The 16,907-nt window shown below is 47.3% G+C and overlaps 1 protein-coding gene across 9 annotated transcripts in view; it reads left to right on the top strand.

The window, feature by feature from the left end:
* The first annotated feature begins 4,654 nt into the window (after nucleotides 1-4,654).
* Nucleotides 4,655-16,907, top strand: part of GOLGA4 (golgin A4) — a 107,871-nt gene continuing 95,618 nt past the window's right edge. For all 9 annotated transcript variants that reach the window (XR_006354099.1, XR_006354098.1, XR_006354096.1 and 6 more), the window contains exons 1-2: nucleotides 4,655-4,863; nucleotides 16,280-16,369. Coding sequence is in view for 5 of the 9 variants with exons in the window: in XM_043976347.1 (XP_043832282.1) it covers nucleotides 4,807-4,863; nucleotides 16,280-16,369 (147 nt within the window). In the remaining 4 variants the exon portion in view is untranslated. The remainder of the gene's footprint in view (nucleotides 4,864-16,279; nucleotides 16,370-16,907) is intronic.

Raw genomic sequence — 16,907 nt, 5'->3', positions numbered from 1 at the left:
GGGGTGAGGTGAGGAAAGCTTGGATGCTTGTCACGTTCTTGAGAGTCAGGGGGATTTTTTTGAAATGATGGTCCTGACCTTTGGGGTTATCTATGTCTCCTAGCTTTGGTCAGGTAGTTGCCCCACCTAATTGACTTTTCTGCTATAGAATTTTATCTCCCCTTACTCCTTAGGTGTGTCTGTCCTGATATCTAGTTGGTCAATCAAAACTTTAATAGTGCCTTGATTCCTTGATATGTCTGTCCTGTTATCTGGTCATCTTTGGTTTTGCTTCTCACAGGAGAAACTTCTGATTTATCCTAAACCCCATGTCAGCTTCCAAACACTTTTGTTAAGTCATCGAAAGCCTCTCACCATCTGGTACCAACCTACCTTTTCTGGTTGATTATTGCTTTTGTCCCCTCCCTCCCAACACTCCAGGGAACATTCCATTTCCTACCTCTTTGGCTCTAACTGCCTCCAGGCTTGCCCAGGGTCCTGTCTCCCCTCCCCTCTGCCTTCAGAGCTCAGCCCAAGGGCCTCTTCCTCAGTGAAGAAGGCCTGGCGGATCCCCCAGCTAGTGCCACCAATTGCGTGGCATTGATTCTCTATGTACTCACTGAGTATATGAGAGTTTCCCCAAGTACAAGGTAAGCCCCCTGAGGCCAGACTGTTCCATTCCTCCCCACAGCAACTGGCACAGTGTTTGGCACACAGTAGGTCCTTCATAAGTGCTCACTGATTGAATGTTTATTCTGCTGTAGAACTGTGGCTGGAGGAGACCCAGGAAATCATGAGTCATGGAAAGGGGCGCTGAGGGCCACAGGCAGTAAACAATAAAACCAGATCTCCAGACCCGGAATGAATCAGAGCTCTGATTGGGTGATGTGGGGAATGAAAGGAGGCAGGAGAAGATGGAGGCAGAAAGCTGGAGCAGTGAGGGTGGCGGACAAAAGGTGCCCAGAGGGAAGGACGGCAGCACCTGCCCCGCTGGCATCTCCAACCCTTCCATCTGCAGGCCGCACTTTCCTGCGGGGGGGGGGGGGGAACACGACTCTTCGTCCATAGAGACCCTTTAAAACAAACGCGTCAGCCAAGCCTGACCCCCATGTCCTTCCAGATTGGGAGAAGGGAAAGGTCCGCCCCAGGTGATTGGCAGTGCATGGTGGTGTGGCATGCTGAGGTCCAGCAAGGCCCCAGCATCTGTCCACTGGGTCTTGGTCGGTTAGGAGTCCCTGAGCTTGGTTAGGCACAGAAAGCCCCCACAGCAGTGGTAGGTGAAAGGAAGATTTGTGGTTCTCCCAGAGTGTTTGCCAACCCACAGCAAGTCCCCAGGGAGCCTTTCTGCCAAGTGAGGAATAATTCTGCAAGAGAAGAAAGTCCCTCCTTCCTGCCTTCTATTTTAGTCCAGACCTTAGACTTCCAGGGTGGAAGGGACTTTGGAGGGGACACACACCCCTACCCCCCACCCTGGTGATGATATGATACAAATCAGGTGCAACTTAATAGTTTTAGAGAATTGCCTGGAAGCACCAGGCAGGCACCTGGACACTCCGTCTTTCCTAACTTTGACTCTTCCTCTTTGATATCCTGCTCCACGAAGCAGGCCTTTGGAGAAGTGAAAGAGAGCCTGGATCGGTGTTTGTGCCTGGAATGCCCCTGGCACCACTGACTCCCAGTCTAACCCTTGGAGAGGACAGGAGGCCATCCGGTACAACTGGCACCTGATGGGTGTGGCCATTGCACAGCAGCATTTAGCTCCTATCAATCCACCTTTTCCATAAAAAGGAGCATGACTCGCTCAGTCAATATTTATTCAAGCCCTACTATGTGCCAGGCTGCGCTAAGCCCGGGGGATGCACAAAGAGGCAAAAGCTAATCCCTGATCTCAAGGAGCTTACAGTCTAATGGGGGAGACAAGTAAACAAATATGTACAAACCACCCACATACTGGATGAATAGGGAATAATCAACAGAGGGAAGGTACTGGAGAATTATCCTGCTAAAACAGGAAAGGAGGGGGCTGCTAGGTAGCCCGGTGGACAAAGCATCGGCCCTGAATTCAGGAGGACCTGAGTTCAAATCCGACCTCAAACACTTGACACTTACTAGCTGTGTGACCCTGGGCAAGTCACTTAAGCCTCATTGCCCCTTGAAAAAAACAAAACAAAACAAAACAAAAAAACAGGAAAGGAGCTTAATTTGTGATGATTGGTTCTTGACTGGAGTAGAAATGCCACTGTTCTATTCCCCTGGTCGTTTGGGGGACTCTCCCCAATTCCAGTGGGGGCACTCTTAGGCAAAAGCAGCAGGAGAACAGTCACTCACAGCTGGGGGGCTGAGGAGTTCTTAAGGACCAAGGCCAGTTCTGGAGATTTAAACCCCCTTCTTCCAAAAAAGGGAAGAAAACCGAAGAAAGACAATGACAGTAAAATGAAAAGAAAGGTTTTATTAAGCAGGGAAGAAAGTCAAATGTGATTGAGGGCATTATCCAGCCAACTGACAGATAGGACACCTGTGCAATAGATTGCAAGGGCTTATATACAGTATTAACCAAGGCAGGTAAATTAGAAAGGCCCACACCCAAAGGGAGGGTGTGTGTGTGTGTGTGTGTGTGTGTGTGTGTGTGTGTGTGTGTGTGTGTGTGTGTGTGATTCCAGGTGTGTGTGTGTGTGTGTGTGTGTGTGTGTGTGTGTGTGTGTGTGTGTGTGTGATTCCAGGGGTGCCAAAAGTGGCCTTTGATACACAAATCAGAAGGCATTCTTGGTGTTTGGCAGTTCAATTCTTGATAAGGAGATCTCTTCACAAAGAATAAGGATTATAGCTGAAGATAAGGCCTGCAGACCCTTCAGTCAGACTAGTCTTCCACTGGCTTCAGTTATAAAATATCCAGCTAGAATGCAAAGGAGTGTTGGTGTGTCAGCCAATGAAAATGAAGGCAGCCTTTTTACAGTCGTTCTGTTTACCTGGATAATGGTGTGTGTGTGTGTGTGTGTGTGTGTGTGTGTGTGTGTGTGTGTGTGTGTGTGTGTGTGTGAAGCAAATCAAGGTACCCATTTTCCTAGTATCAAAGGGCAGGAAACTCCCTAAGAGACCAATCCAGCTGGTCTAGTTCTGCCTTTGTGAGAGCACATACTTCCAGGCCCAGTGACCTACCCGGAAATGAGCATATGGGTCCAATTTCAGGGGAAGCTATAAAACAACAATCCCTAATTTTGATCAGTTTTCTCAATAAACCAGGAGGAGGAGAGCAGAGACAGGACAGATCATCAAAAGGGTGACCTTCCCCCAGGGCTCTAAGGGTTCTTACTGCTTGAATCAGCTCACTTGACATATATTAAGTTGGCTAAACAGTACTTGGCCCTGAGGAAATAAAGACAAAACCCAGAATGGTCGCTGCCCTCCAGGAGCTTTGTAGAGCAGTTAATGAAAATGTCCTCAGAAAAATGTCTAAAATCACAAGTACTATATACATACGTAGAAACACATATACATACAGACTTTTTATTTTTTGAGTGGGAGCTTTAGCAAGTAAGCCCAGGCTAGAATGGAGAAGCGGAGCGAAGTGGAGCAAGCCTCAAGGACTGCCTGGGCCAAAGGCAGGAGGTCGGGTTGGGGCAGTTGGGCTGAAATGGGCAGGGCCTGCAGGGAGTAGAGCGCCAAAAGGAGGTAGGTCATCCCGGACCCCTCTTCTTTCCAGCGTTTTCCCTTTTTAATTATGTCCTATTATTTATCCCTTGCCTAGCTTGCTTTGTGCATTCTTTTCCCCAGGGCAATAAGGGTTAAGTGACCTTCCCAAGGTCACACAGCTAGTAAGTGTTAAGGGTCTGAGGCCGAATTTGAACTCAAGTCCTCCTGAATCCAGCTCCACCTCGCTGCCCTCGTGCACATTTGTTTGCACACGGGTTCCCCCTTTAGATTGTAAGCTCCTCGAGGGCAGGGACTGTCTTTTGTCTTCTGCACACAGTCAGCGCCTAATAAATGTTCTTGCTTGCTTGCTTGCAAAGCAGGAGGAGGGGTCATTGGAGCAGGGGGCCGACCGTCAGACCCGCGGCCTGAGGGTCGTTTTGGGGAGGGTTCCTGGGATTTCGGGGCATAGGGTGGGCAGGTATCGTGTTACTATTCTCCTTTAAGAGGGGAGCAGGCAGGAAGGGGAAGGGAAGGGATAAAAATGGAACCTAAAACTATAAATAAAAATGTTTATTACTTTAAAAAATAGGGGAGCGGGAATAGTTTTGGGGTCGCGTCGCCGGAGACGGGACTCGAACCGATGATCCCAGACGGCCTAACTCTCAGGAAAGAGGGGGCCCAGGGCCTCCGTAACCACGGTAACCATTGGAGTCGAGGGACGGGGCCTCAGCCTCAAGCCTCCGCCTTCTCGGTCTCTTGCCAGGGCTCGGAAGGAGGGGCGGCTGCCGACGGCGCAGGTGCGGGCCCGGCGGCACCGCTCGTCCCTCCCCGCCCCACCGGCCCCCGGGCTTGGGCCCCGCCGGCCTCCGTAGAGGTCCGTCCACGAGCTCCACGTTGGCCGCGCAGGCGCACTGGGCGCGTCGCTCTCCTGCCCGGCCTCCGTAGTCGCCGTCGCTGCCGCTGACGCCGCTGCCGCCGCCGCGGCTGAATGGATGGGGGCGCGGGGGTCGGGCCGAGGCGAGGCGGGGAGGGTGGGGAGCGGAGCCGGAGCCGGTGCCGGAACCGGGAGCAGCAGCAGCAGCAGCGGCCGCGGCTGCGGGGGACGCGGCCCGTGGCTGAGAGGAGCAAAGCCGCTGCCGCGTCCGTGAGGCCTCCGCGGGGCCCGGCCTGAGGCCCGAGGCCCGAGGAGACCTCACCATGTTCAAGAAACTGAAGCAGAAGATCAGCGAGGAGCAGCAGCAGGCGGCGGCCCAGGTACCCGGGGGGAAACTGAGGCACAGGGGGCGGAGCCGGTAGAACCGCGCACTCTCCCAGAGGGACTGCCTCGAGACCCGCGTGGGACCGGGGAAGAAAGGGAGGCCCCGAGGGCGCCAGGACCCCCGGAGCCCCCGGCAGAGCAGGTCCTGCCGTCTGGCCGCGAGCCTCAGTCTCCTCCTCTGTAAGATGGGAGGGCCCCGAGTGCCCCATGGCCTCTCCTCCTTCCCGGTGGTGACAGGGGCGGGGGGGTCGTGCGGTCTGCCAGGGTGCCAGTCACGTGCTCAGCAGGGGACGGGCACGTCCGGGAGCCTCGGGCCGCCCGGGAACGGATCCGAACTTCGTGCCCGCCCTGACCCTCTGTCTCCTTTTCCGAGGTGGGGGAGCCGCGTCCTGCTGGGGGGCCGGGGTCCCGCCCCCTGAAGATCGCCCTGCCTGGGCCGGGAGTTGCTTGTTTGGAATTGACAACCTCCTCTGTGACGTAGGAGAGTGTCATTGACTTGGCGGAGCCGGTCTCCGCCCTCGGGGTGGCCCTCGACCTTCCTTCTCCAGGAGGGGACAGGCTCCCTAATAAAGCCTTGCAGGCTTCGGGCCCAGGCCGCTCTTCTCGCCCTCATGGTCAGACGCTTGGCCCCGTGTCAGATGCTGGCCAGGCGTCGTAACGACTTTCAGAGCAAACTATCCGGTTTTAGTTGTCGTCCTTTAAATACCTGCTCAATGCTAGGAGGTAGAAGTTCAAAAGAAAAGAAAAACTTTCTAATACTTTTGGTTCTCAGTGATTGCTCAGGGTCACCCAGCTTGAATGTGTTGGAGGCTGGATTTGAACTCAGGTCTTCCTGACTCCAGGCTCAGCATTCTACCCACTGGACCAGTATAAAAACCCTAGTTGTTTTTGTTTAGTCACTTTCAGTTGTGTCTGTTTCTTTGCAAGCCTTGTGCAGGGTCACACAGCTAGTAAGTGTCTGAGGCCAGATTTGAACTCAGGTCTTCCTGACTCCAGGCCTGGAACTCCATCCTCTGTGCCACCCAGCTGATCCCCAGAATCACGGATAGCTGACATTTGTTTGGTGCTTCCAGGTTTGCTTAGAGCTTCCTTGAAAGGCTCTCATTTGATCCTCACACCAGCCCTCTTTTACAGAGGCCACTATTGAGGCTCCCAGAGGTTGATACTTGCCTTGGTGTGCACAGCTAGTGGGTGTCTGAGACAGGATCTGAACTAAGGTCTGTCTGCCTCCGAGTAGTTCTCTCCATTATATCACACTAGGAAGCAAGCATGCAAAAGGATTTCCTGCCCTCATGGAGCTCCCAGTCCAAGGAGATCTGAGATAACTTTCTCTTGTCTTTGCATGTGGAGAATCTTGACTGCCCCAGTAGAGTAATTGGAAAGAAGCCTGGGCCCATGTTTTCAAATAATCCACCCCATCCAACTCTCTGTTGATTTATTACGGATATTTTCTAAAATCGAGGGGGGAGTGTTCTTCATCCTTCATTTTCTTTTCCCTTTTTTTTTGAGGGACAGTGAGAGCTCATTTGCCCAGGGTCACACAGCTAGTAAGTGTCAAGTGTCTGAGACCGGATTGGAACTTAGGTCCTGAATCCAGGTCCAGTGCTTTATCCACTGCGCCACCTAGCTGCCCCTCATCCTTCATTCTTGAAGAGGAACAGTGACATCATTTAAGTGAGACAGCTGCACAGAGTTGTCAGCCTCATTCTTCTCTCCAGAATCATCAAAATCCAGTGGCAAGACAAAAGTCCGGGTGACCCTGGCCTTTCTAAATTAAGGTCTTTCCCAGGTCATAATTTGTCTGAGGCCAATCAAGGGGATAACTGGGGAACCAATTTACTTTTCAGTTATTTAGAGAGTGTTATGTGGAGAGCAGTTAGAGCTCAGTGCCAAGTTAGGTCCTGCTGCCTCTTTTTTTGGATCTTGGTGAGGATCCAGGGAGACAACAAAACTTACATCCCCCTCTCCATTAGTGCTTCCTAGTATTGGGATTATTCATATGGAGGCAGCTCTGGTCAGGGGAGCACAGGCTCTAGCAGATTCTACTGCCTTGGAAAGGCCTGGGACCCTGATGACCAACCCATTGTCCAAGAACAGTCTGCTTCAGGGGCAGCTAGGTGGCGCAGTGGATAAAGCATTGGCCTTGGATTCAGGAGTACCTGAGTTCAAATCTGGCCTCAGACACTTGACACTTATTAGCTGTGTGACCCTGGGCAAGTCACTTAACCCCCATTGCCCCGCAAAAAAAACAAAAACAAAAAACAACAGTCTGCTTCAGCTATCACCAGTTGGGCCAGAGGGGGATGGATTTTTTGTCCACAGTGACTTTCCAAGACTATCAAGAGCATTTAATCTGCTGGAGTTGGAAGAAGTGGCTTCACTGAAGAAATTACAGATCCTTGAGTTGACGACAATATGTGTTAGATTTGAGGGATGCAAAAGGGGAAAAAATAAAATAATACCTGTCCTCAAGATTAGAAACCAGCAGAAGAATAGGACTTATGGGGAAATAACTAAAAGTTAAATAACTTTTAGATAACATGAGGGAAGTCTCCAAGGTACCCAACAGAGCCATGAAGTCATTTGGGTTAGGAAAGATCAGTTTGTACAGATTGCTCTTTTTTTTGTGGGGCAGTGAGGGTTAAGTGACTTGCCTAGGGTCACACAGCTAGTAAGTATAAAGTGTCTGAGGCTGGATTTGAACTCAGGTCCTCCTGAATCCAGGGCTGGTGCTTTATCCACTGAGCCACCTAGATGCCCCCAGATCGTTTTTTTTAAAAACAATTTATTTATTCATTCATTCACTCAGTAATTAATTAATTATTCATTCATTTATTCATTCACTCACTCATTTAATTAATTATTTAATTTATTAATTTATTGGTGAAGCAATTGGGGTTAAGTGACTTGCTCAGGGTCACACAGCTAGTAAGTGTCAAGTGTCAGAGGCCAGATTTGAACTCGGGTCCTCCTGACTCCAGGGCTGGTACTCTATCCACTGTGCCACCTAGCTGCCCCCAGATGGCTCTTTTTAAAAAATAAATTATTTCTCTGGGAGTAGGATTACTGGGTCAGAAGTTCCAACCAGTTTCACAGCTGTGGCTTACAGCTGGATTGCTTTTCAAAATGATCATGCACCAATACTTTTATGAGCACTGACAGTACTCAGTCCACCAACTTTTTCTTAAAAGTTACTTTGTCTTTGCTAATTAATGATTGTGAGGTGGTAGTTCATAGTTGTTTTAAATGTCATTTCTTTATTCATGTGTTTCTTTACTATGTTTTTCTTTTTTGGGATTGTTCCTATTATGAGTTTGTCCCCTAGAGATTGATTACTTGATTTGTATCAGGGCAACGTTGGCAGAGACTCAGGACTTAGACTCCTAGGAGGTGTATATTTTTGTTTATTTTTGGTGGTGGTTGTTCAGACCTGGGGTTTTATTGGGATGGAGAACTCCATGTCTGGAAACTCCTAGCAAGACACATCTGCAACTCTCCTTTAGCTTATTGTTTCCCTCTCCCTCTCTGTCTCTTTCTCTCGGGTTTAAGTGACTTGCCCAGTGTCACACAGTGTCTGAGGCTTAGATATAAACTCAGGTCCTTCTAACTTCAGGGCCAGGGTTCTATCCACTGCCATCTAGCTGCCCCTGGCTTATAGCCGGGGGCACTGAGAGGTTGAGGTACCTTGTCTGGGGTACATAGCTAGTAAGTGTCAGAGTCTTTCTGACTCAGAGGCCTTATCTTTCTCCCCTATGTCCCATGACCCTACTCAGATAATCCTGGCCTCTTAGAGTGGGGGAGGTGAGTCAGCATTTACAGTGTGCCAGGCTCTGTGCTCAGAACTCAAGGAGCTCACAGTCTAATGGGGGGAACAACATGAAAATAACAAGATACACTGAAGATTGCAGTCTCACTGTGGGCTGGGGGGGACGGTGATCTGAGTCCTGAGGGAACCCAGAGACGCAGGTGATCCAAGCATGCAGGACTAAGTCAGGAAGTGCATTGGGGTGTTTAGGAACAAGGAGCACCCCAGTGTGGCTGGATTCTAGGCTCCACATGTGAGGAGACTGAAAAGGGAGCAGGGGAAGGTCCTGAGGAGGATGTGGTAGGCAGCCCCAGGAGGCCGTGGGGTAGGGAGGCATGATATGGTCACCCTTTGGAAGCCCAGAAGAGGGGGAGACTTGAGAGCCAGAAGGCTTTTGCAGGTCCAGGTGTGAGGTGATGATGAAATAGGCTTGTGGCTGTTTGAGTGGAGACACAAGGATGTCATGAAGGTAATGACAAGATCAGGCGCTGTTTGATGGCCACCAGCTAGCAGGCATGAGGTGGTGATGAGGGCCTACACCAGGGTAGTGTCATTGTCAGAGGATAGAGGGGAACACACACATAGCAGAGATGTTATTGGGGTAAAGTAGGCCTTAGCATCAGATTGGCCGTGGGGGGGAGGGGTGGTGGTGAGAGAGTAAAGAGCTGAGAATGTTCTCACTTGTGGGCCTGGCGGACAGGGAAGATGGTGCCACCCTTAGCAGTAATGGGGAATGGAAGAGGGCAAGGTTTTGGGGAAAGTACATAGTTCAGTTTTGGACGTGTTGAGTTTTAAGATGACCAGAGCGTCAGCAGAGAAGCTGCACAAGGAGATATCAGGATCCTCAGCAAAGAGATGACAGAGCCTTGGATACTCAGGGTTAACAGTGACCTGGAAGAATATCCAGTGATGGTGACTGAAAAGGGGCAGGCAGACATATGGGAGGAGAACCAGGAGACAAGAGTGGCAGGAAATCCTAGAGAGAAGAGACTGTCAAAGAGGGGCCATCAAGAGTGTGGGAGCTTGCAGAGAGGTCAAGGATGGGGATTGAGATCACGCATGACTTTGGAGACTCCAGATCCAGCGCTCTGTTCACTGTGTGACCTACCTGCCCCCCAAAAGAGATACCTGAGTGGTTTGCCATTGACTTCTCTAGTACTTGCCCAGGGTCAATATAACCAGTAAGTTGTTGGAGGCCAGATTTGAACTCGGATCTTCCAGACTCCAGGCCCAGGTTTTTATCCGCTGAGCCATCCAAGCTGGCTCCCTAAATATGTTGTAGTTGTTTTTCACTTGTTTAGTCCTGTTCCACTCTTTGTGACCTTTGTGACCCTATATGGAGGTAGTTTTTTTTTGTAATAAACATTTTTATTTATAGCATTGGGCTCTAATTTTTATCCCTCTTTCCTTCCCTCCCCTTTCCCTTCCATCAGATATGGGTTACACATGTATGATTATGTAAAACATTACCATATTTGTCATTTTGTACAAGAAAACTTGATTAAAAGAAAAAAATGAAAGTGAAAAATAGCATGCTTCAGTCTGTGATCAATCAATATCAGTTCTTTGGCGGTGGATAGTATGTTTCATCTATAGTCCTTTGGGATTGTCTTGGATCATTGTATTGCTGAGAATAGTTAAGTCTTTCACAGTTCTTCATCAAACACTTTTTTTTTTTTAGTGAGACAATTGGGGTTAAGTGACTTGCCCAGGGTCACACAGCTAATAAGTGTTAAGTGTCTGAGTCCAGATTTGAACTCAGGTCCTCCTGACTCCAGGGCTGGTGCTCTATCCACTGCACCACCTAGCTGCCCCATCAAACACTTTTGCTGTCTCAGCACAATGTTCTCTTGATTCTACTCACTTCACTATATATCAGTTCATACAAATCTTTCCGGGCCTTTCTGAAATCATCCTGCTGGTCATTTTTTTTTCCTGCCTTGAGGTTTTTTTTTTTTTTTTGACATTAATTTATTTATTTTTAAAAAAACTTTGTGTTTCAACTTCTCTTCCTCCTGCCCTTCCCACCCCTACCCCAAGAACTCAAGCAATTCAATATAAATTATAAATGAGTAGTTATGGAAAACAACTCTACATTAGCTAGGTTGTGAGAGAATACAGATAAAAACAAAACTTCAGATTAAGGAATTGTCAAAAAAAAAAAAGTGTTTCAGTCTGTTTTCAGATACCATCAGTTCTTGCTCTGTAGGTGTATTGCAATTTTCATAAGTCCTTCAGAATTATATTGGATCATTGCCTTGCTGAAAATAACCATGTGCTTCCCAACAGATCATCTTATACTAATGCTGTTATTTTGTATACAGTACATTTCATTCTGCTTCAGTTCATGTGGGTCTTTCCAGGTTTTTCTGATAGCAGCCTGTTCATCATAACTTTTATATAGTACCTTAAACTTGACAAAGAATTTTCTTCACAATAGCCCACGAGTAGTGTGAGATTTAAAATTGGATATTAGATCATAAATCTCCCCTCTTTAACCTTTCCCTTAATTTATCTCCCAGAGTAGTAAATGGAAGAAGCTTCTGGTTTTCTAGTTAGAGCTTTTATTGTATGGTAGTCACAAGGTGATGTTGATTAGAAGGATAGGAAAGAAATACAATACAAATCGTCTTAAGTCTAAGCTTAGTCTATATTCCATATAAAACTCACCAAAAGCCGAAGGCCACCTTTGGGGAGAGAGAGACCGTGTCAAGTGCATGCTAACCGGGAGCCCGGGCCCACTCGAACTCTCATCAGCATCAGCCTGTGCAGCGCAGTCAGGAGACCAGCAGAGCAGGAAAAAAACTCCCACTTCTGTTCTCTCCTTGCCTTTTAAGCTCGCACCCCGGAAGTGGAGTGCTAGCAGGCAGTCTGACGTGCGAAGCAGGCGGACTGGCGTGCGTAGCTCATGCCATTGGTCTCCTCCCCGAAAGGGTGGTCCTTAAAAAAACTGGCGTCTTTCAGTTATCCTAACCGACTGTTAAAAAACTTTCATATTTTTTTTACCACAGTAGGTACCATAGGTTTTGACATTGTAGTCAGTCATCATAACTATTTTCCTCCATCCTATACTCTTCTAGTGATATTTACTCTATTTTCTATCTTATTTTTCCTTATTCCTCCTCAAAAGTTTTGCTACTGATTGCCCCCTCGCCTGCTCTATCCTCCCTTCATTCACCCTTCCCTCCTTATACTCTTCCCCTTCTACTTTCCTGTAGGGTTAAATAGATGACTCCTCCCAATTGGGTGTGTGTGCTATTTTCTCCTTGAGCCCACTCTGATGAGGTTAAGGTCTTTGAGATAATTCTGTTTTCTAAATTTTTCTTCCTTCCTCCCTCCTCAACTCTCCCTATGAAATCAAGCAATTCAATATATATCATACATGTGCTGTTATACAGAATATCTTCACCTTCCTTGAAAGTGTTTTGCTTTTTGCAGCTCCCTCCCCCAAACTTCCCTTCCCTCCTTCTCCCCCCCCCCAATCTCCTTCCCCTCCCACTTTTCCTCAGGGCAAAAATATAATACTATACCTGCTTGAGTATGTATGTTATTCCCTCTTTGAGCCAATTCTGATGATAGTAAAGTTCACTCACTCCCCCACTCCTTTCCCTTCTTTCCTTCCCGTCCATAAGCTTTTTTCTTGTTTCCTTTGTGTGAGCTACCTCTCCCCAGTCTACCTCTCTCCTTCCCTCCCCCAGTCTATTCCTCCTACCCCTCAACCCTATTTTAAAGATGTCATCATGGGTTAGCTAGGTGGCACAGTGGACAAAGCACCAGCCTTGGGCCCAGGAGGTCCAGAGCCCAAATCCGGCCCCAGACATAAGACCCCCCCCTCCCCCCAGTTTGCTCCACAAAGAACAAGGATACACAAAAAATAAATGCTTTACAATGACCATCCCTTCATATTAAGTTCAGACCTATGTCCTCTGTGTATTCCTTACTGAAAAAGTTCTTATGACTTGGAAGTATTATTTTTGCATCTATGAATGTAAGCAGTTTACCCTTTTAATATCCCTCATGGCTTCTTTTTCCTGTTTACCTTTTTATGATTCTCCAGGGTCTTGTATTTGAAAGTCAAATTTTCTGTTCAATTCAGGTCTTTTCATCACAGATGCCTGAAAGTCCTCTTTTTCATTGAAGTTCCAGTTTTTCCTCTGAAAGATTATACGCAATTTTGCTGGGTATGTGATTCTTGCTGTAGTCCCAGTTCCTTTGCCCTCTGGAATATCATATTCCATGCCCTCCGGTCCTTTAATGTAGAAGCTGCTAGATCTTGCTTTATCCTTATTGGAGTTCCACAGTATTTGAATTACTTTTTTCTAGCTGTTTGCAATATTTTCTCCTTGACCTGGGAGTTCTGGAATTTGGCTGTAATATTCTTGGAGTTTTTCCTTTTGGGATCTCTTTCAGGAGGTGATTGGTGGAGTCTTTCAATTTCTATTTTAGCTTCTGCTTTGAGAATATCAGGTTAATTTCCCCTAACAATCTCTTGGAGGATGGTGTCTAAACTCTTATTTTGGTCATGGTTTTCAAATTGTCTCTCCTGGATTTGTTTTCCAGGTCATCTGTTTTTCCAAGTAGATATTTCACATTGCCCTCTATTTTTTCATTCAATTGAATTTGCTTTATCATGTCTTGGTTTCTCATGTCACTAGCTTCCATTTATTCAGTCCTAATTCTTAGGCATTTCTTTTTTTTTTTTTTTTCCGGTGAGGCAATTGGGGATAAGTGACTTGCCCAGGGTCACACAGCTAGTAAGTGTTAAGTGTCTGAGGCCGGATTTGAACTCAGGTCCTCCTGACTCAAGGGCCGGTGCTCTATCCACTACGCCACCTAGCTGCTCCGGCATTTATTTTCATCAGACAGCTTTTTTATCTCCTTTTCCATTTGACTTTTCAAACTGTTGATTTTTTTCTCATCACTCTCCTGCATTGCTCTCATTTCTCTTTCCATTCTTTCCTCCCTCTCTCTAAATCTTCCTTTTGCCTCTCCTACTTTCTCTTCAGAGTCCCTTTTGAGAGCTTCCATGGCCTGAGACCAGTTCATATTTTTCTTGGAAGCTTTGGATATAGGGGCCCTGAGGTCGTTTTCCTCTTCTGAGGGTGCACCTTGATCTTCTTGTCACTGAAGAAACTTTCTATAGTTCTGAACTTTCTTTGCTTGCTCATCTTTTACTTGACTTTTAACTTCCCACTGGGTGGCCCTGCTTCTATGCTATACTACTGTCCCCAGCTTCAGTGGGTCTCAGGTGTTTTGGTTTGAGGGAGGGCAGGTTTTTCTCTCCACTGGCCTGTTCTCTGGTCCAAAGATAACCTCAAGCTAGTTAACCAGCCAGCAGATCGCTGTGGTGGTTTTTAGCTTCAATGAGCTTGTGCCCCTCCCCCACCTGGGCCTCCTGCCGCTCAGGATTTCTTCTTGGTTCCCCACTAGGGTAGGACAGATGAATTCTTTCCTGGGTCCTGTTGATATCCCTGCTGGTGCTGCAGCTGATTCGGAGGCTTGGGGTTTAAGTTCCTCTGGTGCGGTGTGCCTGGGGTCTCTGTTGGTACAATTGTGGGGTTGGACTTTACTTGTAGCCCAAGTAAAGCCCTCTTTAATGGGGCCCCCTTTAATCTATCTATAGCTGGAAAATAATCTCAGCCCATATTTTTGTGGGTTTTTCTGCTCCAGGGGTTCTTTTATTGCTGTTTTTGGGGTAATTGTATCAGGAGCTCTGTGCGTTTAATGTCTTTCCTCCGCCATCTTGGCTCCCAGGTCATTTTTTATAGCACAATAATCTTCCATCACCATCATATACCGCAGCTTGTTTAGCCATTCCCCAATTGATGGACATTCCTTTGATTTCCAATTCTTAGCCACCACAAAAAGAGCTGCTAGAAATATTTTTGTACAAATAGGTCTTTTTCTCTTTTTGGGCATGTCTTTGGGATATAAGCCTAGTAGTGGTTTTGCTGGATTAAAGGGTATCTACAGTTCTTTAGCCCTTTGGGCATAGTTCCACATTGCTTCATATAGAGTTCTTGGTTAAATATGTTAGAGTTTGACATTTCCATCTCCAGTGGATTAAGGCAAACAGAAGTTAAATGACTTGTCCAGGGTCACACAACTAGGCAGTGCCTGAGGCCGGATTTGAACTTGGGTCTTCCTTACTCTCTTGTGTGCATTCTGTCCACTGTGTACCTAGCACTGTGATAAATGCTGGTGATACAAAAAGAGTCAAAAGACAGCCCCTGCCCTCAAGGAGTTTACAATTTAATGGGGAAGGCAACCTGCAAACAAATATATGCAAAGTAAACTATATGCAGGATAAATGGGAAATAATCAACAGAGGGAAGGCACTAGAATTAAGAGGGGTTGGGGAAGGCTTCCAACAAAAGAAGGAGTTTTATAAATTTCACTTCTGCATATAGAAGGATTTGCCTTGGCAGGGAGAAGTGAGGCAGGTTTGAAGGAGAAGATAGTAGCAGAAGGCATCTTGATACAAAATGAGGAGGAGGGGAGAAGAGAGCTCTTTTGGTGAATAACCTCATTTTTTTCAGGAAAATGTGAAGCAGGTTTCTCAGCTGAGATGATGGGAGAAAGCGGGACCATGAGAGGTCTGAAAACATTTGGAAGGGTCCCAGTGGTGGTGCCCACAGTTACACAGATAGTAAGGGTCTGAGGCAGGATTTGAACTTGGGGCTTCCTGACACAGTGGTGTTAGTACCTAGAATGTGTACATGGGGTGAGTGACTATGAAGAATTGAGGATGATGCCAGGGTCGGGAACCTGGTTCGTGAGAAGGTTGGGGGTGCCCTCTTTAGTGATAGGGTAGTTCAGAAGAGAGATAGCTTTGGGGGAGATGATGAATTCTGTTTTGACTTTATGACTTTAAAGGTGTCTATAGGTTATCCAGTTTGTAATCTTCATGAAACAGTTGTTAATGGGGGCATTGGAGTCAAGAGAAAGATCTGGGAATCATAAGTATAGAGATGATCATTGAACCCTTTGGAGTTGACGAGAATGCCAAGTGAGAGAATATAGAGAGGAAAGGGGGGACAGGACTGAGCCTTGGGGGCCACTCCCAGTTGGTGGGTATGACATGGATGAAGATCTAGCGAGTGAGCAGGAGCCATCAGAGAAGTAAGAAGAGAACCAAGAAAGAGTAATATCAAAAGAAAAAAGAAAAAGAAAAACCAGGGAGGAGAGAATTTCCCTGGGGGAGAAGGGTCAGGAAGGATGAGCATTGAGAAGAGCCTTCAGATTGGGGCATTCAGAGATCATTGGTAGCTGTGGAGAGAGCAGGGTCAGGGCTGGTGAGGGTGTTGGCCAGATCCTCTGGGCTTAGAAAGAAGAGTGGGAGGAGAGGAAGGCTGGGGATGTGAGAGACGGTGTCCCCAAAAAGACTTCATGTTGTAGGTGAAGGAAACTGGGAGCTGGAGAGCCTTAAAGAGGTTTCCATTTACACAGCCAGTCAAGGGGCCCTTTCCACAACCTCATGTGAATTCTCCTTAGTTTTGGTGCCTTCTTCCTTTTGGTGGTGGCAAGGAGGATTCAGCGAGGCCTCAACCTAGGGAACACGGTGAGAGATGTCACAGCCCCCTGATTGTTGTGGTTTTCCTCCATAGGTCCTTTCCACTTCCCCTGCCCCAGCAGGGACCAGGAGCCGGACATCTTCTCTTACAGAACAACATGATGATGGTACGCCCAACCGAGAGGTCAGTGTGGAATTGATTTTCTTATCATTTCTCAAAGGAGACACAGCAGTTCAATATGCAAGGCTGCTATTATGACTCAGGTGGCCAAGTTGTTAAGTGTGAAGACTGTTATGTTGGAAGGCATGGGATTTCCTTGAGAGGTGTTACTTGGAAATAGTAACACAGATTATGTTATCTCTACACATAGGGGTGGGATAGGGAAGGCTGGATCTGTGAGATGAGAAGACTTCTGCCAATGCAAGTCAGCACTTTCTCTGCAACTGCCAGTCATTGTCTAGATGAACACAGAGCGAGCATTGGCTTTACAAATAATTGTAACGAACCATGGTTTGTAGACAATTGGCTTTCTTTGAAAAATTTCCCTTATGTAGATGAATGATATATCTTACATGGCGTTTGAGTTGAATATCAGTTCAGAGACCTTTGAAGTTACTTTGATCAACTGCCCCAGTCATTTATGAGGAAAGGGAGACCAGAGAACAGCATGCTCATGGTTGGTCATCCATGGGATAAGTGGCAGGGCTGGGATTTGAACCAC

The sequence above is a fragment of the Dromiciops gliroides genome, chromosome 1, assembly GCF_019393635.1.
Source record: "Dromiciops gliroides isolate mDroGli1 chromosome 1, mDroGli1.pri, whole genome shotgun sequence".
Taxonomy (NCBI): Eukaryota; Metazoa; Chordata; class Mammalia; order Microbiotheria; family Microbiotheriidae; genus Dromiciops; species Dromiciops gliroides.
Note: the sequence above shows the minus strand (reverse complement) of the source record. Positions and strands in the feature narration are given on the sequence as shown.